The sequence below is a fragment of the Fringilla coelebs genome (assembly GCF_963513975.1).
Source record: "Fringilla coelebs genome assembly, chromosome: 4".
Lineage (NCBI taxonomy): Eukaryota > Metazoa > Chordata > Aves > Passeriformes > Fringillidae > Fringilla > Fringilla coelebs.
The window spans coordinates 68,144,322-68,172,086 of NC_140032.1; the positions used below are offsets into that span (position 1 = coordinate 68,144,322).

General features: G+C 43.2%; 1 protein-coding gene across 2 annotated transcripts; it reads left to right on the top strand.

The window, feature by feature from the left end:
• The first annotated feature begins 716 nt into the window (after positions 1-716).
• Positions 717-20,493, top strand: ANXA5 (annexin A5). Of its 2 annotated transcripts, none has more exons than XM_084204707.1 (13): positions 717-834; positions 919-961; positions 7,452-7,536; positions 8,557-8,651; positions 9,020-9,133; positions 11,664-11,754; positions 12,725-12,804; positions 13,229-13,285; positions 15,705-15,798; positions 16,170-16,265; positions 16,711-16,769; positions 18,783-18,905; positions 19,953-20,493. In XM_084204707.1, the coding sequence occupies exons 2-13, from the start codon at positions 953-955 to the stop codon at positions 20,013-20,015; spliced, it is 966 nt and encodes a 321-aa protein (XP_084060833.1). In that variant the 5' UTR covers positions 717-834; positions 919-952; the 3' UTR covers positions 20,016-20,493. The 2 variants fall into 2 exon arrangements, with proteins under 2 accessions (XP_084060833.1, XP_084060834.1); XM_084204708.1 differs by having other exon boundaries at positions 749-809.
• Positions 20,494-27,765: the final 7,272 nt, after the last annotated feature.

Here is a 27,765-nt window from a genome sequence, read left to right on the forward strand (position 1 = left end):
TTACTTTCAGACAGAAGTGACTGTTACATGTTAAACTGCTCACACAGCGGGATTAAGTTCATGCTTTATTTTGGCAGAGACAGTGAATTCCATTCGCGTTGCAGTCACTTTTCCTCCTCCTGACTACTCAAGGCTGTGTGGCTGAGGGAGTGAGTCTGTCTGCAGCTTAGATGGAGCAGCTCTTTGAGTAGCCCTACAGACTGCATCCTCCTTGCTCTCCTAAATTGGGTATATCTTCCCTATTCCTGGGCCAGGGAAATGGTCCTGCTGGAAGACATGAAGTAAAAAAGTGTCATCACCTGAAATCCTTGTAATTTCTGAAGAACTACAGCCCTAACATTCTGTTCAACACTGTGCTTGTTGTGCTAACCTGGCTTACTTGGAAGCCAAGCTAGGTCAGCTGATGAAATGTCTGCTTTTTACGGAATTCAGCCCAGACTTGCCCTTTAATGCTGGGATAGGATCCCCTTCAGATTCATGGGAACCGATTTTATACAGACTTCATACGAAGGGCGCTTGAGCACCTGCTGGAGGCTATCGGCAAATGTAATTTTTATTTCAAAAGGTTCACGATCGCTAAGAAACAAAGCACTAATGCCACCCTCCCAGGGCATGGAGGGATGGAGGAGAAAGCCGGGACGCGGCCGGCGGTGCCCGGCCTGCAGGCGGCCCCGGGAGGCGCCCGAGGCTCGCTGCCCGCCCCGGGTGGGGCTGGCCCGGCCCCCGGGTGAGGCAAGAGCGGCGGGGCCGCAGCGGGATCTCCTCCCTTTTCTCTCCTGCCCCGCTCGGTGCCTCACTCGGTGCTCCCGGTAGCTCAGGGCGCCGCGGCGGGAGGTGAGGGGCGCGGGCAGCCGAGGCGGGCGGGCGCTGTCGCTTTCTGCTCCTCGCTGTTCCTCACTGTCGCATCTCTCTTTGCAGACTCGGATTCGGCCCCACCCGGAGGATCCCAGAGATGGCGAAGGTGAGGAAGGCAGCGGCTCTGGGAGGACACGGCCCGACGGTCCGTGCCCGGCCGCTCCCGGGGACATCCTCGTATTATCCCTCTCCTTACTTTCAGTCCTCAGCGATTTCTTTTCGGGCTCTCCTAAACCAGTCCATCCTCAAGCCCGGACGCGGACGGGAGGGGAACGGGGATCATGTGAGGGACACGTCAGGCACAACTTTTTTTTTTCTTTTTCCACCAGTTTCCACTAGTTTGGCCAAGTTTTCAGTACCCTGTGTTTATATTGTGCGTGGGTGGAGGCTCCTTCCACTGAAAGGAAGGAGAAAAATATCGCCGTGGCAGTGCCTAGTGGGCACTTGGGGCTCCGTGTTTCTATTCCCAGTTTTCCCATAACTAACATGAATTTTTCTGGGAGCCTTGGAGCTATTGTGCAGTTCTTCGTTTGGGGGGGGGGGGACTTTGTTTTGCAGCCCTTTGGTTGCTGTGGTTTAAGCCTGGATGAAGGTGTGGATAATGGGGCAGACCCCAGCATTTGTTTCTATAATTGCATCAAATGCATACACTCTGAAAAGTAAAATAGGAGTTTAATGGCTTATTTGTAGGGGTTTGTAATGGGTTTATGGGGTTTGTACTGCTGTAGAAAGTGAAAGCAATCAAAGTCTGTTAGGGCTCTCACAAAGGTCAGAATAATTGCACTTAATGAGTGGAGTGATTAGTAGTTTTAATACCCTTGTGAATATTTACTCATATTATGTCTGGATTTCATTATAAAAGAGAGGGAATTTCTTTTTAAGAAAAAAAGTGTTTAATAGAATTTTCCTAAATTCTTGAAGTTATTGGGTTTTTTGGGGGTTTTCTTTTGCGTGACAAAGAAAGGATTTTTCTTTCTCTAAACATCAGGCCTGAATTGTAGGATGCATGTTAGGAGAACAGGAGCCCTTACCCATGCCAATGCAGGACACCTGGCCAGAGGGATATACTTGGACAATAAGCCTTTTATTACAGTCTATGTAGCATTGTTTATAGGCTTAAGGGTGACTTCCTTTTAGTAATAGCATGAAATTGACAATATTCTTGTCTGTCTCAGAGACAAACTTTAATTCATCTTAACAGGAATGTTTCATTCTTCACTGGTGCAAACCAGTTACTCTTGGCTTCAGGTAGTAAATTTTCTACTGCCTAAGGTGACACTCGGGGATGGCTTTTTATCTGTGATGGTAGATGGAAGTCATTGGAACAATGAGGGTTTTTATTAGGGAGGCCTTGTTCTCCAGTTTCCCCATTCAGAGGGCTGCTTTCCACGGAAGCAGTATTCATTGCCTGTGCAGTTAGGCAGCCACAAAAGACTGGGAGTGTTGAAGCATTGTAGCCTGTAAGTCATTTTATGAAAATAAAAAAGCCAAGTTAAAGAAGCTCTACTTCTCATGACAGCCACCTGTTCTATATGTTGCATTTTAAAATGGAGGTAAGAGTGAAAATGCCTATGAAATGCTGACTGTCAGTTGACAGAAACTCCTTGTGTACAGCTAAAGCTGCAGAGTTTACAAAGGCTGCACAAGCACAGTGTACTGGAGTTCAATTTAGCCTAGGTACATCACTGAAGAATAAAACCTTTGAAGAAGGTAAGTTATATTTGGAGTCTTGGTCACTGAAGTACCTGTCCTTGCCCACTTCTGTGAAGCCTTTTTTTTTTTTTTCTCTTTGCCCAAAGACCTGGGGAACTTTGTGTGTTCACTGTCCAGGATAGAAAGGTGTATTCATTTTGTAGGAAAATTACAGCATGTGCTGCACAGGCTGGTCTCTCCCTGCCTGTGTTTATCTGCTTTCTCGGAGGGAGCACTGCTGCCCTGACAAGTTGCCCTTTCTCTCCCAGCTGTGTGTGCAGTGGTCTTTGGTACTGCAGCAATGCACAGAGCACCATCTCCTCCTCCTCAGTGAACAGGCTGAGCTGCTGCCCTGTGCTTGCTGGCTCAGAAATCTAGAAAGAAAGCAGCAGGTGCTGAGGACTGATCTGTTTTGGTCTGCTACTACTAATTTTTTTTCCTGAATAAAACTTTGGGAGTATTCGGTGTGGCCATTTGTAAACTGCCAGGAAAGGATCGCTTGCTGCTGCTGAAGGTGTGGCTGCTCTGCGCTATATCTGGAGTTCCTGTTCTGCCAATGTGCACGTGTGACTTGGAACACAGGGATAGTATTGCCAGCTCCATAGTGTTCCAGAAGGCTGTCTCACATTCCAAAGTACAAACACTCCTTCAGAAATGTGCTGTGAGCAGCCCCCTCTGGCTCTGTTACTCTTGAGGATGGCTTTCTCACATGTCTCTGTTGGTTCCTATGTGGCTGCTCCTTGCTCTTCTCCATCTCTCCCACCCCCCTCCTCCTTTTTTTTTCCATCCCTCCTCCCTATCTTTGATATCTCTGTGGTGTACTGACTCAGAGTTCACCACAGATGTTGTGTAATTGTTTTTTCTCAAGAGTTTAAATTTAGTGGGGCAGATGTGAGTAGTCTGCTGACCTGAGCTTACTCCTCCTGTTTAAGTAGATGGTCTGAAGAACTGTTGAACTTGGAGAGGCGTTTTGCAGACATGTCGTTTTAGTTTTACATTTGCGTCAGTTCTGCGCCTGTGTCCATCCTCTTACAATGCCATTTGCACTGTACTGCCCTTGAAATGTCAGGAATTAATGGCATATTTTTTGTGTCATGTTGGTTTTAGATCACAGGTTGAACTGGCATCTCTGTGTGGGATCTCCAATGGCTCTGAAGGCTTTCAGGTCAGCAGTGAACACAGTGTTGTGTTTATCTGCAAGATGGGTCTTGTGTAAGACATCTTGCAGCAGTCTATCATTTATTCAAGCACATGACCTTCTGAGCTCTCCTTTGTCTGCTGGAAATAGCATACCTTCTCTCTTTGCTGCTAAATATTCTCCATTTCCAATCTTACCACTCCACCGGTTTCCTGTGCCATCTTGTAAACAAATGGCTGCTAAAAAAAACCCCAAAAAGTCTCACAGCACCTTCTTTACACTAAATACTGGGTTTTCCAGCAGCAAATGTTTGAGATACTGCTTCTGTTGCTGCAGAGAAAGGGGGTGGCTCTTCATCTGTGGAGCTGTGACTGAGAAGTTGCTGTCAGTGGTACAGAGCTATGGTAGTGGGGAAGGAGTCTGTCAGTTCAAGTATGGTCTGTTGTTTGCTAATATCAATGCTCTGCATTTAACAGTGGTTAAACACAGGGGCTTGTGGGTGGGAAATATTTTGTGTCTTGGTGAGGAAGATGAAAAGGAACCTCATTAAGTGGCTATTGTTACTGTTGCCAGGATATGTGTCGCTATTAGTTTGTGATGCTAAATTGTCTCTCAGGAGACATTCACTTCGAGGTGCTGGTTAGAAACATTTCACCTGAGGTTTTATCTTCTCCTGGGAACCTATGCTAGCATAGAATTGGACAAAAATACCAGAGAATTTCCTCATTTGGAGTGGCATAAATTCTAAAGCAGTATTATTTCTTGCTTTGTAGTCTTTTTAATTTTTTCCCTTGTACCTTTTCATGCTCATTTTGTGCTTCTAGGAGCTTCATTAGTCTGCTTGAAAAGTGTCTGGAGAAAATGAAAGCCACTGTTTATTTCTAGTGTGTGGTCACAAATTTCACTTGCAGTACATGTGACTCCTTAACAACAATCACTGTATTGGGGAATGTAGACAGAAAAGAATGTGTGTAGGTTTGGGGTGTTATAATCTTGTGGTACACTTTGTGTTGAGGTTTTTTGTGTTGTGCTTCTCTTTATATTTTACTACCTGATGTAAGGTGTGGTGATTGAGTAAAGGATAACTCCAGATTACAAAGGATTTATATCAAAGACTGTTTGTCTTTTTCATTGATATGCTTTGGGTGCTACTGGGTGGGGAATTTACTATCCAAAGAAAAAAGGACCTATGAGGTGGTAGTGTTACTGTGTATCTGCTTACTTAAACAGCAAGGAATGTTTCTAGCGATACTAAAGAGATCTTTTCATAGAGGTAAATAAATAATGAAGTTTGTCTGGTTCATAGCTCCTTTTCAGATTTGCTGCCACAGCAAGTTTGGGTCAGGCTGTGACACAGTGGTTCAGAAGAGGTGCTGCCTTCTCTTTATGTGGCCAAAATGTGCCGTGTTTGGGAAGGGGGAGACAGCTCTTCCCTCCATGGACTGAGTGTCTTACTGCTACAGAGCTTTCTGCTCTTGTCCATGTATTCCACAAATGAGAAATCTGATCTGGAGTAACTAAAAGGGCACTTGTGAATAGTGGAGTGTTTTAGATGGATTTGTGGTTGTTGAACACAGTGTGCCTGAGTATTCCCTGCTGTACCCCAACTGTCAGGCCACTCTAGAGTGCTCTAAAAAGCATTGGGTTGGTCTCTGATGTGAAGCTAGGGATGGCTTCACCCTTTCCCAGTACCGGGCCAACTATTGGGAGTATCACATCTGCCCACACGTGGCTCCTAAAGGCAGGTGCGACTCAAGTTCTGGTGGAGAGTGGTTGTGCTGGGTGGGGAGCCAAAACCCACTGAGTGCTTCGTGCCACAAGGGAATGCCTGGAATGCAAACGGTGCTCAGACATCAGGAGAAGTCTTTTAGACTTCAGCAGCACCAGGAGATTTTCAGGAACTTCTCATCAAGCTTAGTGCGTGTTCAGGCTTTCTATGCAGCACTTTGGAAAAGAGTTTTGAAGGATTCCTGTCAGTTAATAAAAATGAGAAGGGCCATGCAGAGAGATTTCATCTGGCATTTAGTGTTCACACATACTTTGTCTATAACAGCCACACAGGAATGTTGGGCTGTTGTCACAAGACTTAAGAATTGTCAAGGGGGATTCCACTTGCTTCCACTTATAGCAAGATAAGCAAAAGAAAGCAAAACATCAGTATCTGCTTCCTCTGAGATTTGTTGACATTGGTCATTTCCAAAGGAGAATTGTGGTACTTGTGTAATATTCATTATGTTGAGATGATATGGAACAAAAATAAAATAAATAACCCCTCTCTGGCTGGAGTGGTAGTAAGGGAGGAAGAGGCAAAGACTTTTCAGTCTTTGTCTGTTTTACCAAATTAAATTCAGTTCATAAAAGTGAGTCCCAAATCTTTGAGATTGCTTTCATGGTAGCCTTTGGAATTGGCTAGGAAGATATTTTCCAAGTACTACCTGAAAAAAAATGGCTTATAATGGGCAAGCAGAGTGTTCCAGTGGGATTGTCACACCTCTGAGCTAACCTGGCTATTGGAATCCATCTCCCAAAAAGAAATGTGTGGTTGCCATTTAGCGCTGTGATGCTTTTGTCCTGATCTGTCAGAATGTGAGAAGTGAACCTGAGTCCTGGCTGGCGCAGTGGGAGCCTGGGGAGTCACTGCTGGCAGGAGCGCACAGGAGCCCTGGGGCAGTTTCTGGTTACTGCTCTTTTCTCCCTGCTGCTTCTGGCTGACCTGTCTCTGATGAGTGCATTGACTGGAGACCGGAGTGGCTGAAATTCCTAGCTCCAGGGAAGGCCAGATGGCTGTGCTGCCTCTGGAGTAATCTGGTGCCAATCTCAGTAGGTGACTTGGCACTTGCTATCGTGCTCTTTCTTGAGCGTGGAAAAATGTCCTGCCTGTTCTGATTGCTGTGTTTCTATGGCTGTGCTTACAGGAAATTTCCCCTCTTCAGCTGTTGGAAACACCTTCCTGTTCCCCAAACACAGCTGTTTCCCCTTTTGGCCACTTCCATAGTTAATTAACTACTGTGCTAAACACATATAGGTTCTTGAGCTATCCTATTTAAATAAAGGCAAAACTTTTCCACAGAGCTGATGAATGTCCTTTTGTGTCTAATCCAAAGAGAAATTCCCTTAAGAGTCATGTTCCATGGAAACGTAGTGGAATTGTTTTGTGTTTGGACAAACTGATCTCTTACCCTTATGTTTGAACGGTTTGGGTTTTTTTTTTTTTAGTTGTAAACTAATGTAGCTGAATCACTTTTTAAGAAGTTGCTCATTTCAAAAGCACTATGATAAAAAATGGAAAGCCATTGTAGAGTTCAGTGTGTTGCAGGGCAATGGAAAAAATTGGTGTGGTACTGCTTGAGAGTTCCTGTAGGGTTTTTTTGAGGAGAAGTTCTTATTTCCATATGTGTCTTTGTGCCATTTGCCTAGCATACGTGATTTGTGCAAATAATTTCTAAAATTACTTTAACAAATGATAAATTCTTATTCATTTCCCTGTATTCAGGTTCCAGTATTGGAGATAACAATAGTTTGCAGAATTGGTATGTAAATATACCCAAATTTAGCTGTACTGCCAAGGGAAGCCATAGTAGTCCCTCTGGAGTGAGCTGTGTTTAAACACCCACAGACTGCTCTTTAGCCAGACAATTGCAAGAAAAAGACAGTCAGCTTTTGGATCATGAATTCAAATTTAGCCTGAGCTCATGTATGAACTGAAAGATGCAATATTCTATTTCATGGCTTTTTCCCTCTCTCCCTGACCCCTTTTCCCCCTCAGTACACGAGAGGCACCGTGCAAGCCTTTGCTCCTTTTGATGCCAGAGCTGATGCAGAAGCCCTTCGTAAGGCCATGAAGGGATTGGGTAAGGATAATATTTATTTTACAGAAAAGAAAAGGCTCTTCCTTCTTTGCAAACCTCCTTTGTGATCTACTTTTTTGTCTCAGTAGATTAAAGTGGGGCGTGTGCTTACAAGCCGTGGAATGACAGCCCCAGGACTGCGCTGGTCTGGGCGTGTCCTGGTTGTGACTGCACAGCTCTCAAGGGTGTTTATTTTTGGGTTAGCATAAGGGAAAAAAGAAGGGGTTTGCACATTCCCCATTAAAAAATGGATGTTCCACATGCTGTTCTGGGCACACTAAAGTTTTGCAGCGTGGTAGCTCTGGATTTACAGGGACAGCTGTGGTGAGTTACAGCAGCATAGCAGGAGCTCTGCGTGGAAAATCCGCAACAGCCTCCTGGCCCTGGAAGAGTGTGAGCACAGTGCAGTTACTGGGGCAAGGAATGCAAGTGCACAGTGTGAATGCAGACTGAGAAGTGGTCTGTAAACCCACACTGGAGCTTTCTGCCCTAAAATTTCCTGGGAGAACAAACACCAATTTGCTGCTTTCTCTGAAGTGGAAGGAAGCAGAAGGAGGGGAAGGAGAGACATGTGATACACCTCAGCCTACAGGCAAACTCAGTAGGGCTGGGAGGACCTACCTTGCAAGCCTTGTGTATGAAATGGATAATAGCTCCACATAGCTGCCCTCTGGGGTGTTTGGGATTGCTGGTCTGAGTTTTGCTGGGAAGTTGGCCGTTTGTTAGTGAGCCCAAAGGCAAGGCCTTTCTGTGGAACACTGACGAAATGTTAGAGCTGGTGCTTGGAGCAGAATCTGGATCAGAGCACTGATGGAGAACAAACATGTTCATTCCTCCAGTCATGTTTTCGCACCAAACTTGGTGGCTCAGCTTGGGGTATGGTGACATTTGTTACTCTAGATGCTTCTGCTGTTTGCCAGTAGGCTGTTGTTGTCTGAGCATCTTTAACTGCCTTTTGAGTTTGTGCCACTGCAGTTTGTTTTTCAGAGTGTGTTTGTAACTTGCTCTTCTTTCTAACTTCAGGGACTGATGAAGAAACCGTGCTGACGATCCTCACCACCAGAAACAATGCTCAGCGTCAAGAAATAGCTTCTGCCTTTAAAACCTTATTTGGCAGGGTAAGAAGGAAAAATACCTCTGGAAACAAAGTGGTTCTGGTTAACAATGATTACTCGAAAATACAAGGCACGTTCACCATATTCCTTGTAAAACATTCCTTGCAAGAGTATCTACTTTTGCTTTTCTCTCCCCCTCTCCTCTGCCCTGCCTTATCCTAAAAAAATCACAACGCATTTCAGGTTTTCCAAATGCCTGTTCATCTTTTTCTCCTGCCTTATTTGCTTCAGCTGAGGTACCAATTATAAGAAAAAGAGAGGTGCCCCTTGTCTTTTTTGCTGTGTCTCCAGAGCCCTTCAGCTTGCAGACTTGTGCCTCCTTTTAAAAAATGTAGTCCTTGTTCATCACAGCACTGTTTGTTCTGTACTAGGATCTTGTGGATGACCTGAAATCAGAACTTACTGGCAAGTTTGAAACCTTGATGGTGTCTCTGATGAGACCAGCATATATTTTTGATGCTCATGCACTGAAGCATGCCATCAAGGTAAGAGGAAAAAGAATTCTGTTATATTAAATGATTGGTGCTTTTGGTTGACTTTTGTTTTTCAGGAATGATCTTTGGTTACTAAAGGGAATAGCTAATAGGAACAGACTTAAAAAAATAAGTGCCAAGTTATGCTGTCTGATGCCAGTGCCATGGTTTTGCCTGGGTATTTTTTCATCCCAGTAACTCAGAGGCAGTTTAGAAATCTACACAGCATAAGAATTGTTCCTTCTGGTTTAAAGACAACGAGTAGATGTGCAGTGCTGAAGTTCAGAGGGCTCTGGATTTTTCTGCTGTGAGCGGCTGAGGTTTTATAACTATGCAGCTGTCTGAAGGTTAGTTCAGAGCATTTAACAGAAATGTGGTGCTCTTGGTTTCTTCTTGACTGTTATTTAAGCTACAGAGTGTGTTAGCCCTGATGGATTGCAGTGCAAGTCCAGAATTGATGAGCTTGTGTAAACTGGTGTCCACCAAAATTATGAACAGGTATTGTCTGTAGTATTGAATGGCCTCTAAAAAACTGCCTTCAGTAACACAGAGGGAATAATTGATGGGCTTGTCAGTGTTACCCTTCTAAATCTTTTCTTTAGTGAGTGCATTTAGTGACTTTCTGGACAGGCCAGGTAAACAAACAATTTACAATGTGAATGTGTAGAAATTTCAGTGTCTCTTCTGTGTGGTCTTTTTTTCTGCCTCTGTCACATCTATGGAATTTCAGGAATTGGATGTCCCTGGACTATTTACAGTATTGATCAAAACAGAGGACACTGAACTTGACTCTAGTATGAGGTAGTACTTTGTTGAATGACACTTCCATGCAAACTCCCAAGATCCTGGATGAGCAGCTGGTTAATATGCAGGCTTTAGTCAACTGTGCAAGCAAGTGCTCATGCACCTGTGTCCCAGCAGATAGTCCCTCAGGCAACGAACTTCTTTCCTGGAGGTTTTCTGTAATACCTTTATGTGCATTGGGGGAAGGGATGGTGATAACTGACAGAGAAACTGATAAAGGCCATGGTGATTAATAAAAAATTGTACTCCCAAGTTCCTCTTATTGATTTAGGAGTCAAAGACTGACAGGGAAATGACAGAACAGATGGGTGTAGGCAGCAAAGAGATTGTGAAACAAGAGTAGTTTTGGTCTTGTCACTTCAAAAAAAATAAGGTTAAACCCAAGACCATGGAATTTCAGAGAATGTGTTAGCACAGGAACGAATGTCAGTACTGGCTGCAGTTGGGCCAAGGAGGGTAGCAGTAAAGCAGGTGTGATGGCAGGGACCTCACTGCAAGGTAACTCAGCTAAGAGCACCAACTCTGTGCTGAAGGCCGTGCCATCCATTTTCACTGCTGCTGCTTGGATCACAGCGAGTTTAACTGTGCCTGCCTCCCTTGTTGAGTAGGTATGTTCATGAAAGAATCTGCATTTTGGAAATGATTGCCTGAAACCTGGCAGGTTTGTGTTCTGGTTAGCTTTGTGTGCAGTTGCATATCTTTTGTACATGTTTAGTATTCAGTGTTTTCCTTACAGGAAAGGTTGTAAATAACATGATGAAGCAAAAAATGCTCAGCATTGCATTTCAGTGTTGCTTTTGTGAAATGACTCCTTTGTACTTATAAAGAGCAGTGGATTGTTCTTGCAAACAAAGGATTAGACTTGTGGAAACAAGATATTGGCCTGGCTTTTGTAAGTCCTATCCTTGTAAAAGTGGAAGAATGGCTGTTATTTCTGTTGCCAATAAGAACTGCAGAATTGCTGGAACTATCTGGGTTAGCAATTCTTGTATAAAGTGTTTCCAGTGGAAGAAGGGGTTTAAAGACACAGTTCACAGCAGGCTGCAGATCTGTGCTGGGTGGCTCTGTGCTTATCTGTGTCCCAGCTGGTGGTAGACACTGTATGAATTAGAGCTAAGATGCAAACTTCACTTCTCTTGATGTCCTTGATTGTAATGGCAAGGACCTGAGGTGTAGGCACACTGTTTGTGGTGATTGGGAGTGGGGCTGTGCCTGACCCCCATCCCCAATGAGCTGCAAGTGTGAGCAGCATTGACAGCAATGAGCCATGGAGTGCCCAGGGGCATTGACCAACCACCAAAGGGGCACACAGCTGCAGGGCATCAGCGTGAGGGGATAAAAGGCTGGGCTGAAGGACAAGAAGGGCAGATGCCTGCAGCCTTCTGAAGTGGTGTGGTGTTACTCTGTGTGGGTTGAAGCCTGCTGATATTATGTGGTGGCACTCTGTATATTGTCACTGTCTCAACTGTGGCATGTGCTGTGACAGGAGGCACACCTGGCTGTGTTTGGGTGTGGAAGGGCCTTTCTGAATCCTATAGCACTGGGCTTTTATAATTTGTGGGGTTGGTTTTGAGATCAAGACAAACTTGGAGAAATTATCTTCAAAACATCCACGGTATATCAGAAGAAATTTTTTATTTGATCCAAATACGTGTTTATGCTTGGTTTTGATTGTCAAAGGGATTTCTTATTTTCCTTTTGTTATTCCATCAACTGATTCATACTTGCACCCCTGCAGGGAGCAGGAACCAATGAGAAAGTGTTGACTGAAATTCTTGCCTCCAGAACACCTGCAGAAGTACAGAATATTAAACAGGTTTATCAGCAAGGTAATTTTCTGTATAAAATAAGGGTCTCTGTGCAGTTCCTTTAATATGATTTTAGCTCATCTTTCAAATAAGGTCTATCTCTGAACTGATGGATGTGTCCAATACGAGGGAATTCTTTCTGCTGTGTTGCAGAACTTCATATTGAAAGGTACTAGAATTTGAACTGTAAATTGAAATAGTTTTTATTTCAGGGTTATGGCTGCAGGTTGTGGTGCTTCGTGCTTTATGGTTAAAATTTTTTCAATAGCATTTATTTCCTCCACCCATTATTTTCATCCCTTTGACTGAAAGGCAATTTTCAGTAATTGCAAACAAGAAAACAGATCACATAATAAACCAGAAGTGTGGGTTTGTGGTTTTTTTTGCTTTTTGTTCTGTGTTGTGTTCAAGTGCACTTATGCTAAAGCAGGTGCAGCTTTTGGCTGTCCACAGGAGTAGATGCTTTTACCCTGTCATTGTGGGCTTGTTTTTCAGGGCAATGTTTCCTTTTAGCTCTGTGCAGAATCAACAGATTCCTTTTAGCTCTGTGCAGATTCCTGCCACACAAGAAATTCTCGTTTTAACCAGTTTTGAGCCCAAACACAGAGTCTCTAGGGGCTCTAGAGAGATTTATTAGTAGCAAACTTCTATGGGCTCACGATTTTTGTACAGTGAGACTGCCATATTTTAGCATGACTCCATGTCTGTATCCCCTTTAGTTTCTTAAGGAGCTGAATCCATGCATGTCACCTTGTCCTTCAAAATATTGTGTGTAATCTCTTCCTTGCATGACATGTGATGTGCTCTAGTTTCCATCTCTGGAGTAGTGTTATGTTGTAAGTGAAAGCAGAATATGTCCTGAATGTTAAAGATATTTCTGATACATCATTCTACAAATTGTGAGTCAAGTGGACTTTTTGCAGTTCCTTGCTCTCCTCTGAGAACAGCCAGGGAGCCTGCAAGGTGGTGAGTAGATGATGCTGTTTTGCAGAGTATGAAGCCGACCTAGAGGATAAGATCACAGGGGAAACATCAGGCCATTTCCAGAGGCTGCTGGTGGTGCTGCTGCAGGTTGGTGTCCTGTTGTGGGGTGACTTTCAGTGCTCGGTGCACTTAGCATGTCCTGCTTACTAAGCTGGGTTCTGGATGGGCCCAGTGCTAGGCAGGACTTGCTCTGGAGCTGAGGCACTTGCTCTGACATGCAGGGTTAGCCTTGGGCTCTCTTCTGAGTCATTTCCACATCACTGAAGCAAAACACTTCTGTGATGCCCATGGATGTAGCAGGTGCTGCTATGTGGGGTTTGGCGGGCCGAGGGGAAGAGGACCCTTATTTCCTACAGGCGCATGCAAGCAAAAGGGAAAAACAAGGTGGTCTTGGACAAGATGCATTAGGGGGTGACTTGTCACAGTAACTTACAAGCTCAATATAACAGATAATTGCTTTTTGACTTATCTGCTAATTCTTCAGTTTTACAACTTCTGAAATTCTGTTTAGGGGAACAGAGATCCTGATACTGGAGTTGATGAGGCTCTTGTTGAGCAGGATGCTCAGGTGGGTGACTGACTTAGGGTTTGGGGTATTTCTACAAGTTATCTCACAAAGATGGCAAACAGCTGGAATTCAAATGTGAAAGTGATAGTTAAGGTTCTTTGTGGGGTATTTTGTTTTTTATGTTTTCATGTATGTTCTAGACAAAAGGAGTGCTAAAACCTGAAATACTGGGATCAAAATTTTTTGCACTTTCACACTTCAGTTTTGCTTATTACTTAATGATGGGCCTGAATAAAACAGTGAGTAGATCAGTGGAAGAGAGGCTGAGGCTTGGTGATGCAGAGGGACTCACTGCTGGAAAACTCAGATGTTAACAGTTCATTCCTTAATACCTGACTTGGACTTCTCTCTGAATTTAATCCCTTGTCCATGACTGCTCCCTAACCCTGTGCTCTGGATGGAAAGGAGTACCAGCAGTTAATCAGTGTCCTTGCCTCTCTCTAGCTGGTGCCATTTGCTTTGTTGGAGTAATGGTCAATATTTCAGCAATTTGATTACAACTCATTCGATACATGTTTCTTCTCAGTTATTTCAGACAACTCTGCATGAGACATTTTCCTCTCATAAATTGCCTGTTGAGATGAAAGAAATACAGGGATTGTTCAAGGTGACACGGAGTAAACACACAATATTAGATCAATAAAACATTCTCCTGATAGCACAGTGAGATGGAGAGACAGATTGGCAAAATATGTTTTACTGGTACAGGCCTATCCCTTGTCACTTAAATTCAGCAAGCATTGTTGTTCTGCTGTTAATTTCCTGTGACAGTTACAGCTGGATAATTAGAGGGGCAAATGCTTGAATTGTGAACAAGACTATTCCATGAAATTCAGTCTTGCTTTTAGCTGGGCCTTTGTAATTGAGGAAACATGTGAAGCGCTGGCCCAGGTAGGCAGATAGATTCCTTTTGGCCCCTTTAATTGGGTTTAAATGAGCAGCTAAATTTAGGAGGCACTAAAACCCAGCTCTTGAAAAGGCCCTGGTTTTCCAAACAGTCTCTGTGGTTTGCTGCATGCATTTAACTTGGGCTGGGACCTCGAGTCAATGGACTTTTCCATTCACCACCCAACACAGCTGGAACAGATTCAGTCATTTTCTAATTGCTATTGCCAGGTACAGATGGTCAGAACTGAGGTACATGACTGTGCAGATGTAGGAGTATTTTGGCTTCCCAATGCTTTTCTCGAGTCATATATTCTGGAAGGGACTTGATACATTAGAAGGCAAGCTTTTTGCTCAGTGGTGATTTTTAAATTTTTTGTTTATGCTTACTAAGAATAATTAAAAGCAATTGTGGGACTTTTCTGAGAATGCCTGAAGGAGAGAGAGAGTCTGCATTTTTGGGAAAGCTTTTGTGAATATCACTTCTTTAAAGTTATACAGTTGAGGTACATTTGGTGTATTGCCCAGTGGCAAGGCAGGTACAAACTTAAAGCTGACATAAAGTACTGTTTGCAAATTGTAGTGCCTCTAAATCAATCTTTTGCTGGTATTTTTCTAAATGCTGTACTGGGACTTCTCATTTGCTACTGGATGGAGAGTGCTGGTATTGATTTGGAGGGCTTACCATATGTTATTTGTAATAAATATCCTGGCAGTGAGTGCCTTTAGAGCTTTTTCCTCTCTACCCTTTTTTCATTCTGTACCATTAATATTAAAAAGATCATATATACTACAATATATACTTTCTCCTTACAGAGTTTGGAAAAAGGCAAAGTTTTCCAACTGTCGGGAAAATAACTTGTTTCATTTTCCAAATTTTCTTTTTCGTTTTTTCCTGGCTCTTGCTCATTCCAACTTTTTGAAGTACTTTACTTTCCTGGTGCTGAAAATGCACCCAGGTCTTTGTCTGCATCAAATACAGACTTGCCTGAAAAGCCACAAATGTGCTAAAACCATGATTAAAATCTGGTTTCAAACAGCTAAGAATTTATCAGCCTGGAAATCCTCTTTCTGAGAGCTTCTAGATCCATCTTCCCCTCCTTCTTGGAGAACTTCCTTCTGGGCCTGGTTGGTGTGGTTTTGCTGTTGAAGCCAATCGTAACAAATTTTGGCTGCTCTGTTTGAAAAAGGGAAGGGAAATATGGGCAGGAAAGGCAGTACTGTGAACAGATTTTGTCTGCTGTATTATCACAGTTTCAGCAAACTTCAGTCCTTTTGAAGAGGACTGTGCACAGTCACTTTCAGGGCCTGAAGCTACATTACTCATGGAAATGCCTTCACAGTCAATTTCAGTTTTTTACATTTATTTCTAAGATTAATTCAGTACTTGGCCATTTCATTTCACTTTTTTTCCCTCTAGCTATAGCTTGTTAGTAAATTTAATGTTCCTTAGAGTGAGACAAATAGAGCTTTTCAACAGGATGCATGGACACAAAACAAATGCTGATGTTTTGATCTCTTGAATTTGTAACAGGTTTTGTTCAGAGCCGGGGAGCTGAAGTGGGGAACAGATGAAGAAAAGTTCATCACTATCTTGGGAACCCGCAGTGTTTCCCACTTGAGGAGGGGTAGGTAGTGTGGTTAATGAGGGGCTGAGAGCCTCTGCCTGAAATCCAGCCTGGAAAAGCTCAGCCCATATTGAGGTGCCTACTCTGAGCTGCTAATAGAGGGACAATACCTTTTTCCTTGCTCCTTGCCCATCCAGAAATCTCTTACCAATTTTTTTCGGCCATTGGGAATAATGCATGGAGCTGTTCCTTCCAGATGCAGGGAGGGGTTGTACAGGGGGCATTTGATGGGAAATGGATGCTCAGAACAAGACAGTGAGTGGGCAGTAGCACCTGAGCTGTGGATTCACACACAGGTGGCATTGTCCTGAGCTGAGGGGCACTGGCAGGGATGTTGGCTGTTCCCTGACCGAGCACGCTTTGTTTTGCAGTGTTTGACAAGTACATGACCATTTCCGGCTTCCAGATTGAAGAGACCATTGACCGGGAGACCTCTGGTGACTTGGAGAAGCTGCTTCTGGCAGTGGGTAATTGAGTCCTAGCGTGTCTAGCACTAGGCTGCCTTTGCTTGCTCCCAGGCCTCCTGAAATTGCAGTTGTCACAGAGGCTGGTGTGAAAACAAGGTTCCTTTAGGAGCATAATCACCTGGGATCTATTTTTATGTCTGTAGAAGAGGTGGTGAACTGTGTTCTCTTTGGTCATGTGCACCTCTGCCAGAGCTGAGACAGAGCTCTGCCTTCACCTGCATTCCTGGCAGCTTATCTAGGAACGTGTTGGAGAGTTTGACTAGTAAAATCTCTCTGCTACAAACAAATGTTTGTTCTTAAATCCCAGAACCCAAAGAGTTGTAACAGAGGAACAGACCAGCTGACACCACTGGAGAGAATAACCCAGTAACACACACCTTGTTTTGGCAATCAGATTGCCCTGTATTTAGTAGCAGTCAATAATTCAATCATCTGTCTTTTCCAGTGAAATGCATCCGAAGTGTGCCTGCCTATTTTGCTGAGACCCTGTATTATTCCATGAAGGTATGTAACTGTTTTCCCTAGATCACTTTCCATCTCCTCTGGCTACAAATCCTCTCCCTTTAGCTTGTTCTTAATTTCTTCTGCCACTGTAAATGCTGACAGTATCACTAACTATCTGCAAAAGGTTCAGGGAGTGCAGGGCTGGGAGAGGTGCAAATAATTCATGGTTTCTTTGGAGTTCATTATGGATTTGTCAGACCACAGACCTTTTAGTCTCATCAGCTGTTTTTTAGTTTGCTGTTGCTACACTGGCAAACATCTGGCAATATCGACTGGGCACTTCCCAGCTGATTAAACACCAGTGTCTTTAGGTGGTGGATGTACTGAGGAAAGGAAGAATTGTAGATTGTGCAAATTAGTGTTCTTTGATTTAGATGTGAGTATTTACAGACTGAGGGCATTGGGTAGCGTTGGAACACATTTTGGTTACTATATATCCTGTTTGGAGAAGCAAAAGAAACTCAGCAGAGAAAAGGAGAGGCTTAAACAGCTGCAAAAGATTACATGCAGGAATTGCATTAGCAGTACATCCATGTTTCTGTTGGCTTCACCTTCTCTTGGATGGGAAGAGATAAGCAGGGAAAGCTGTAGTTTTTAACTCCCAGTGGGTATTATTAATTAACCCACAGGCAGGTACTCTATTGTTTTCAGGCAAGTTTTCAGCTTCCCTGAGGGAATTACTCCCTTGCCCTTGCTGGAGAGCCCTGAAGTACCCTTGTCAGAAGATGAGGTGACAGCTTGAGAGTGATGAGACGCATCACTCTCACAAAATGGTAGCTTAATTTTTAAAAGTCCTTTACTGCTTCTGTGGATACCAATGTAGAATAAGGTTCAGGTGAAAAATACAAAATATTGTATCAGTAGGCTGAGCTGTCTGAGGAGGATTACTTTTCTCTCAATTATTAATTTCTGTTTTTTAAAGAAGGCAGTTTTCCTGTAGGCTTTAATTCTTATATACTTCTGTTGTGAGGAGCCTGACCAATGTGTGCTGGTGAGATCCCCCAGATTTTTTTTTAATATGAATAAAAATTGTTCAACACTTCAGATAAGAAAGATTTTTGTGAATTTTTACTTTGACAGAGGAATTTGTACTTCCAAATTATTGGTTTGGCCTAACAAGGTTCTGCACTGGGCTGAGTTGACTTTAACGATTAGGTAGGGCAGAGCTTGGCTTTTATTCCTCAGAAACCACCGAACTCATGGCATAACTCTTGAGCAGCTTTAGGGCATTTTTAGGTGTAATCCAGGAATATTGCACCCAGAAGGATTGAGTGGCCCTGGACGTTAGGCTGAAGATGACCGTGGGGGCTCTGCCAAGTCCTTCCCTGAGGTGCATCCACAGGTCAGCACATCCAAGTTTGTACGGCTTCAGCTTGTGTGGAGTCTGCCTTGTCTGAGCAGAGGGGTCAGGGCCTCGGCCTGTGCAGGAAGGTGAAATGTTTCAAGCACTGAGGATGATGAACAGAGTGGGGTATGGTTGTGTGGTTGGAAAAGGTTTGTGAAGCTTTGCCCCCATAATGAACAGCTGGAGAGTTCATGGGATGAGTTGCTCTACCTGTATACTGTTGCTTTGTACTGGTCACCACTGGGATTGAGGTGCCCAGTTCCAGAGCTGAGTGCAGGTCTGCAGCCTCAGGGTGCACTGCAGGGGGGATTTATATGGGATTCTGATTGTGGTGAGCAGCTGTGATACTGTGTGAGCTTAGAACTGGGGTCTTTTAAATTTGTGACTATTCACAGCTGAAGCCTGAGATGAAAAGTGAAATGAGAGGCCTGAGCATCTGGCACTTGATAGAGGTCCAGGAATCAGAGCTCCTCTGTTGGCCAATTTCAGTGTGAATGTCTCATGATACTGTTCCAAATATTCTGCTTTGGAGCTGAACTGTGGCAGGAGTGGTTTGAGATGCCACTTGTTGCTTTCATGTTGTACAGTACTTGTTTGTATTTCATAATTTGTTGCAGCATCTGTCCAGAACAGACTCGTATTTGAGTTATTTGATCTTTTCTCTTTAGGGGGCTGGCACTGATGATGACACCCTGATCAGAGTCATGGTTTCAAGAAGTGAAGTTGATCTGCTGGATATTAGACGAGAATTCAGAAAGAATTTTGCAAAATCATTGTATCAAATGATTCAGGTAAAATTACTGTTCTGTTCTCAGGGAATGCAGGGGTGATTGAGATGTCAGTGTTTTCACTGTTTTTCTTGGCAGGGGATGAGTGTGGGTAGAGCTGGGTGACCTGGACTCTGAGATTGAGTTCCTCTGCAGTTTTGATATGGCATTGTTGAAGAGGGGGACACTTCCTATGGAAAAATGTTTCCAGCGTTCACTAGGGCAGATAATGTGGTTTTCTGAAATTGCAATTACTCACACACCATATTTAGCTACTGCATCATTTCCTTGTTCTTGTCTGGGTTCCTTATTGTGCAGTGCTGCAGAGAGGCTGCTGGCTTCAGAGAAATATCACTGGGGTTGGGAGTCTGAATTACTGTGAGGTTGAAGTTTAGGTCTTGGGTTGTGGTGTGGAACCCTTGGCAACATTTCCAAGTGAAAAGGGTTTTCACTGTGGAACCACTCTGAGTCATAATTTCCTTTGAGTGGATGGGAAGGAGCAGGAAGGGAAGGAGCCAGCAAGAAATCCGGAGCCAGCTGTTGCTGCAAAGTTAAGTCAAAATACTTTTTTTTTCCCTCTTGTTTTATACTGAAAGTCCTGCTTTTTTGATTTTTCTATTGTCATTCCTGACATTATGCTCCCTTAACTAGCCTGGGTGGGGTTTCTTTTTTGGCACTGCCTGCCAGGCCCATATGGATTTCATATCAGAGCTTCCCATTGATTACAGGGAGCAGAGCCGGTGCCTTTCTAGGCAGTGACAGGTGCACTTTGCCCATGTGCTGCTTTTGATGCTGCTTTGGGCTTCTCCTTTGGACTCTCCCCTGCAGACAACTGCATCAAATGTGCAACAGGCAGCTCTGTTTTCTAGTAAAGCTTTTGGAGATTTTTTTGTCTCTGGCAGTCTGTGTAAATTCAGCTCTCATGTAAGAGGCAGAGAATTTCCTTGTGTCATTCCTGAGCAGAGAGTCATGCGTGTGGATTTCCTGTGGGTGGGATGAGTGTGTCACAGGCTGGGGCCCTCCTTGGCAGCTGCTCTGGTGACTCACGGTGCCGCTGTGCTGCCTTGACAGAAAGACACGTCCGGGGACTACAGGAAAGCGCTGCTGCTCCTCTGCGGCGGAGACGACGACTGACGGGCAGGGGACACTCAGCTCTCCTCGTCCTCCAGCTTTGCAGCCCTTCATTAGCATGTCTGCCTGAGGTTTTGTATCTTAATGCTTTGTGGCTGCTTGAATTTACACTAGGATTGCACTTAGTAAAAAGGAGCGCATTGTTATCCCTCTTCTTCCCCATGTCCCATCTTCCAGGAATTTCAAGTGCCTTCTGTGATCTGCGAGAGTCACTTTCATGGAAGGTGGGTGCTGAGCACAGAACCCAGTTCTTTACAGGTGTTTTGCTGAAATAGGAAAAAATAATCATGTATTTCACAACAAATTCAAGAGTATCCTTTTTTTGCTTTTTATTCCTTACATTTCCACTGAGTGTTAAGCTAATTCTAAGATGGCAAGCAAGGAAATCTTTTGTATGTAATATTGGAATGAATTTGCTGAGCATATTACAAGCAATCATTGGAAATCTCAAGGACCAATAAATTTTTCCCCTCTTATCACAGTTGTATGTGGTTTTTAATCTAATGTAATGTTTTTTATATGTTTTCCCTTTGATATGGTTTCACTGCCTCAGACTGTTGGTATGTATTTCCTCCCATTATTGAGGCTTTAAGGTATCTATGGTGTTTTGCCCCTCTCCATCTTCATGTCTAGCCTAGCATATGGGTGCTGTGGTGATGCCATTGTTCAGTACAGTTGGAAAACCAAAATGTTGGTGCTTGCTTGGGCATTGCATTTTCATTTTGTGCTGCTTTGTGTTTTTCTTCTCCTCTAAAGCTGGAGCAGGGAAGGAAGGAGAGTTGCTGTGCAGGGCCAATATAGAGCAGATGTGCTGCACTCTAGGACCGGTCAAGGATGTCTGGGATGGAAGCAGGTGAAGAAGAGATTGGATCTGTTCTTCAGGGGTCTTGTGAGAAAGGAGGATGGCTGCAGGATCCCTCCCCTCAGGTTATCAGGGAGCAGAGTGCAGGGGGAGAGAAGCACCAGCCCTTTTGGTGGGCTGCCTTGAATTCTCTGCTTTGGTTCAGCATTTATGACTGGATCTGAAAATCAAATTGACGTGTGTGAAGGAGAATAAAGAGGCTTCTCTTGCATGCCTTGGTAAGGTCTGAACACCATGGCTCTAAACGTGGCTTATCAGTCAGTCACACCAGCTGAAGAAATGGCACATTTTAATAGTCCCCCGGAAACTGAGTCTTCATAGGTTATTAAGAGCTTTAAAACTTTCATGTTGAATAAATGTAAAGTTTCAATTTTTTACATTGTAATTCTGAATTAGTACTGATCAGTCATGATTTCATGCTACTAAGTGCTTTGTTTTCAGTGTAAAATATGCAGAACAAAAAATTATATTGGTGCTGAGATTTTGCTTTCTTTCCTTTCCTGAAATGAATTGTCAGTTTTGCTTTTTGTGGAACCTTTACAAATGTGTTAGCAAGGATTGTTAATTTACAGCTACTCATCCTGGAATGTCATCGCCAGCTGCATGCACTGCCAGCTTGGCATGACCACTGGCCTGGGAATACTTGGGATGGATAGCAGGAGGTTTTGGGGGTTTTTGATGGTTATGGTTTTTATCTTTTTTTTACTTTTTTTTTAATGGCTTAATATTTGCCAAGACAAAATCATGTATAAAAATCTTTAGGCACTGCTTTCTACTCCTTTTGAGATGAGACACTGTATTTTTCAGCTTCCTTCATTTTCTTTAGGGTTCTTAGGAAAGCACCATCTGATCTTCATGGTCTCTTTTCAGTTGTTTGGTAGATTTTTGGTTTGCATGTGAAGCTATTCCAGCAGAGTCTGACCCTTGTCAAAAACCTGGTACTTATGATTTAATTGGAATGGTCAAAACTCCTTGCAGAATTTTAAGTAGTGGCTCTGGCCTGGAGTTGTTAAGGGTCAGTATGGTATCAGTCATCTGCAGGAAGTTTTAAGATGCAAATAGGCAAAAGCATTTGAATTTCCCTTTTGAAGAAATTAAACAGAGAAAACAAAGTCTGAGAACCTTTCTTGCTCTAAGAAGTCTAATTAACATGTAAAGGAATTAACAGAATTGCAATATTTGTGGTATTTACGGTGTAACAGCTCTCTAGGAATATGAGATTGGCAATCTTCAGTACAGTGCATTCCTAAAAGAGCTTTAAATTACAGCTGCCAATGAATTAATTACTTCCTCTGTGGCAATAGTTAATCATTGGCATGTTTGGCTTTTTCTCTCAAAATCATCTTCTGATTTTGAGTAATGAAAATTGGTGTTAAGTTCATTTTGCCACAATTCAGAAGGGTTGAGACATCCTATCAATCTCTTTGCAAAGCCAAACTTCATTAAGTACAATATTGTTGGTTTTCCCTGAAAAACTACTGTCCCTTCCTGCTTTCTCTTCCCCCCACAGGAAAGTCTTTAAAGGGCTCATATTTTACTGCCAGAAGTATGATGTTCTTTGTTTGCTTTCATCACAGTGTGTTTGTCTTTGCAGTATCGAACAGTGTATGGGGGAAAAGGAACTTATGAGCTTCTTCACTGGATTTCTTTTCCCTCAGTTCTCTTATTGATACATTTCAAGTTATGATTTTGCTTGGTTTAAATTCATAAATGCTATTAATTTTGTTATCTCATATCAACTCTCTGACAGCTGGAATTGCTGTGGGCATCCAGTTACTCAAATATGTGCTGAAAGCAGTAATTTATGAACAAGGCAATCTTATGCATGAAAAGCCTGAGCAATAACTCTTCTTTTTGATTTAGTGTAGAATTCCTCTAGAAATCAGAACTGGTGAGTCATTCCAGTGAGAGGTGGTGGGTCACAGCTCTGGTGGTGTTGGAGTATTTCTGGTGTCCTCTGGAAATGCCATATGATAACTTACCTGGAATAGGTACATGGAATGTGTCTAAAACAGCACTTGGTAGGTAACTCACCTGCCCACTGTCTGTAATTCATCCTGACATGGCACTTGTGACATGCAAATGAAAAGGCTTCACCTGTCTCAGCAAAGCTTTTGGCATATAATTATTTTGTTCCCAACAAAACATCTGCAGAAACACTGAAACCCCATGGAGTGGCTGCACATGAACCAACAAGGCTTTTTCTAGCTGTGCCTTCAATTGTTGCTGTAATCAGCAAACACAGCTAAGTGGAAAGCCTTGTCTCATCTCTTAGTGCCTGTAGTCACAGCTCCAGTTGCTCTGGGTGTCGATGGAGCGAGTTGAATTCCCATTTCCCAAATGGGACAGGAGTGTCATTTTCTCCAGGCCTGTGCCATTTGCCATGTGGGCAGGGGATGGTGCTGTTGTTCCAGCTAATCTCATTCAGCCTGTGATGGTGCTCAAATTCTCTCATTCTGTCTTAAATTGCTTACTGATTTTTTTTTTGGTACCTTTTTCAGGTTGCTTTATCTGGTTTCCTTTACCTAAAGCATGAGTCAGAAAATTGAATTTTTTATGTTTTCAGAATCTTTTAATGTAATCTTGTGTCCACTATGAAATGAGAGAACAGTGAACAAAACACTTCTTTGGAATAGAAGCTGTGTTCATACACATGACATTATTAATGTTCAGCATGTACCTGCTGCAGTCTGAGCATAGACAATATCCACTCTCACTCCCCAGTTATGGGAAATGAAAAAATGTTTTTGTTCAACTCACACATTTACAATTGGGAATTTAGTGGAACAGATTTTCCTGTGCAGTATTATTTGATTCACAGAGCTTTCTAACCTGCAATACCTGAATTACTGCCAGGTTTTAGTAGGCTTAGGGTGTTATTTTCTATCATTCAAGCACCAGCATAACTACCCTGCACTCTCCAAAGAAATTCGGAGACTGTGCAGGATCTGATATTTTAGAAAGTAACAGTGTAATTGGCAGGAAAAACTTGTGGGGTGGAAAGGACAGGAAAGATCATGGTTTGGGTTTTTGGCTTTTTTTGTTTTGTTTTTACTTTCAAACAGGCATTGTAATAGAGGTGTCATTTGTAGGATGTCATGAAAAACTCTTAGAGCAGGAGAGGGGAACAATGTTTTAGGACACAAATGAATCTGGTCTGCTACCACAAGAAAAAATGGCCAAAGTAATCATTCACTGATATCTGTGGGAAATGGGCTGATGAATCTTCCTGGCTCTAAAGCACATGTGAATAGAATTTCATCCGCAGAATAATCTGATAGCTTTAACTTGTCGGCTACTTCTAGCCTTTATTTCAATAGGTAGCAGAATGATATACCAAAAGGTCCAAATCTTAGTCATTCTTACACACATCTATGAAATGTGTCATGACAGTGAAGGAACCTCAAGGAAGGAAATAGAGATAGAAGCCAAATAGTGTAGGTGATTATTTCCACACACTTGGCAGTAAATGTGCTTGCCTCTTACCCTTCCTGTTCTCAAAGCCTCCTTCAGTAAGGCTACAGGTTGCATATAATGAGGCATGGCAGTATCTGTGAAATCCAGTGAAAATGCCATTAGAAGTCTTGCTCTGTATCGGTTGCCAGGTATTCATCATGTTCTGTTCTTTCACACTGATTGCTTTGTCTTTGTATGCAGAAATATTGAATCAGGGAAGTTACTCTGCAGATGCCTCTATAGCCTCATTAACTACTTTACCTATTTATCTCTGCTCACTCTTCTGCCATTTGATGTTTACATTCAGAAAACAGTCTTCTGGTGATAAAGATGACCAAAGGAAATTGAGAGTTTATAGATCCTGACTGTGCTGGCACCACAGAGTGAATATCAATGATAAAATAAGGGAAAAAAAAAAAAAAGATCCATTCATTTTTGAGGACTTTCAGCAGTGGGAGCTTAGCAAGAAAACTGACTTTACGCCATGGCCGCCCACTGCTCCTAACAAATTTAGTAAGGCAGTGTTTTGTCACTGTTTGCACTTGATCATATTCACTGTCTCAGCAGCTCTGCTTGCAGCATGGGCAGTCCCACATGTGGGCTTCACTTGAAATGGTCTGTGAAGTTGTTCCTTAGTGTACACAGCCAAACTTTGCCTTACCAATGGTGCAGACATGGCTGGCACAGCCTGTGAAGGGAAGAATGAGGCTGGGGTCTTTTAGTTTTTTTTTTTTGGGTTTTTCCCCTATGCCCCCTCCCCTTTTCCTTCCTGCTTTATGTTTAGATGTTAAAACATTTTATAGAGGCTGTCATCTGCAGGTCATCTGACTTGCTGCTTCATGAGGAGCATACACAGTGATTCTCCCATGCAGCTGGGTATAAAGCATCTGTTAACCTTAAGGGCATAACAGAGCAATCACCTCTTAATGCTATTTACATTGAGTAAAAATACACTGTGATCTGTCTGAGACGTCTCCTGGCTAGAGGAAACAAAACCCAGTCAAAATGATTGCCTAATTATTTAACCAGTTTATGTGGTGTTTTGCCTTGGCTCAGCACCTATGTGTCACCTTTACTCTGCACTGATGTATCGACATGTGTATTTGTTTAGAGCCTCCTTGTTTGTTTCATCTGTCTTATCAGGCTCTTGTGTTGTAGATGAGTATCCAAGCAGGCATGGCTCGAGTGAACACTGAATTTAAACAAAAGGTCACTTGTCACACTTGCTTCAGTCCATGTGCAGGTAGAGCCTTGATGTTATGGTGACCTAGAGACTGTATGCATTGCCTAGAGTTTGAAAATGACTGGTGGGAAGGAAGGATGAGAGACGACTGCAAGCTGATGAATGACCTGGAGAAGAGGAATCATCATTTACTGTCCTCAGACTAGAAGAACCAGGGGACGCTAGCAATATTGCCAGGTAGGAAGTTTAGAAACAAAATGAAAGGAAAAAAGCCTTGTGTCATGATTAAGTTACGGAATTTGCTGTTAAATGGCACTGTGGAGACCATGGCTATAAATTACTTTTAGAAGCTAACAAGACAAGTTCATGCAGAGGTCCATGGGTAAGTTTTAAACCAGAGTGTAGCTCCCACTGTTCCCTGCTGCTTTTCCTGGGAGGCAGCTGGGAGCCCTGTGTGTGATGGATTTGTGACTGTCACTGCTGGCAGCCAGTTATTGGATTAAATTGCCTATCCCCTACCCGGGTGCCAGGGTTTATTTCCCCCTCCTTACCTCCCTGGCCAGCAGGGTAGTTTGTCTTCCCCGTGGCTGCCTGCTGAGTCAGAGGTTGAAACTGCAAACTCTTCCTGTAAGACTTGGTCTACACAAGAAAAGGCTGATATAGTCAGAAGGTTGTTAATTAATGGCCTCTTGGGGCTGACCTTGATGAGCTTGACCTCAGCCAAGATGAGCTGAAGCCATTCAGTGGAGAACAGTCTGTCAGGAGTGTTGTAGATGTGGCTGGTCCTGCCTTGGGGAAAGAAGATGAGGCAGTGTTTTTCGACCTGTTTTGGCTGCAGACTCACCTAAACATTTTGGAAAAATAAACCAAAAATCAACACAAATTGAAGGAAGCTTTGGACATGCATCTGTTCCTCCCTAGTTCCCTCTAATTTTATTCATTTGTATGGGGATATCTGTTGTGTGTGGAGATGAACAAGACCTTTCTGGTAAATATTTGCAGTGGTTTGTGAGGCTGTGTGCCCCAGGAGTTTTGTTTTAAGCAGACTTCGGCCATTTCCTAGTCTTGGAAACAGGGGAGGAAGAGAGGTATCCCCCTCACTACTCTACAGGTTGTGTTTGCCTGCAGCAGTGCCAAACTGATGGACAGCAAGGATGTGACACCAACAGAAGCAGGTCTGTCTCTTTCTTCTTGTTTTATATTTCAGGGTTCCCACAGCTGTCAGTGCAGGACACTGAACCTGGCCTGTAACAACCACCCCAGCTATAAATGAGCAGACTAAATTCTATTAATACCTGCCAGTGGGAACAGCTACTCTCTTGTTTGTCCACATGTGCTAAAACCTGCCACTGTTCCTCTCCAGCTGCATTCCCTTTCTGCACACACTGCTTGCTCAGGACAAATTTACTTTTGGAGGCCTGACAATTAACAGTTGGGTTTTGAAGTCCCTTTCTCAAGCTGGTAAACTTAGCCTCCCCAGTAACAGCAAGGGAAAGGTCAAATAGTCAATAGCACAAAGCTTTCCAAGCATCCTGAGGCAAGGGACTTGTTATTTGTAAAATGAGAACATGAAACTCATAGATGGGAGACTTGTGTAGACAAAAATGTCTTATTTCAGCATTGGCTGGATTTGCTGTAGGGTATCTTTCATGGTGTTGGTAACACTGAAAGCTGTCATTGCAGCAGATTGGTGTCATACAGTCAAATTGATACTTGACTACGTCAAAGTCTGATTTTTTTTTCATTCTAGAGCCACAGTTTTGAACATACAGTCTATGTTTTCAGTCTGAAATAGTGGTTAGAAAGGACAGAGGCATGATTATGTTGTAGAGCCCAATCTTTCTCTACTGGACTGAAAGTCCCCTGTTGCTTCTGACAGTGATTGCCCTCCACTTGCAATGTTCTGCTCTATAAAATTTTGTGCGCTGTACAAAACCTGCTCCCTGGAGCAGTGGGCTTTGCTGTATGAAATGATCACTTCAGCAGATCTGTTTCCCCAACAAGGCTCTGCAGATTGGGACTGCCCTGATATCTCTTGGTAGATGTTCTGGCAGTCATTTTGTTCCCGGTGGGTGGTGGGAAACTAATCTTTTCAAAGATCCCATTCCAGTACAGCAGCTGATACTTCCCTGGCAGTCCTGTAGCCCTGGCAAGCAAGAGGCAGGCAGGGGCTTCCTGCCCGAGTGTCTTGGGCCAGTGACCCAGGAGGGGGGTGCATGGGCTTGTATCAGTTACCCCAAATTATTGAGAGT

What these genes read in the sequence shown, in the direction of transcription:
- ANXA5 (XM_084204707.1), top strand. An exon ending in TGTTTCCCACTTGAGGAGGG is followed by an intron (nt 15,799 to 16,169) that starts GTAGGTAGTGTG and finishes TTTGTTTTGCAG; the next exon opens with TGTTTGACAAGTACATGACC. An exon ending in CATTGTATCAAATGATTCAG is followed by an intron (nt 18,906 to 19,952) that starts GTAAAATTACTG and finishes CTGCCTTGACAG; the next exon opens with AAAGACACGTCCGGGGACTA.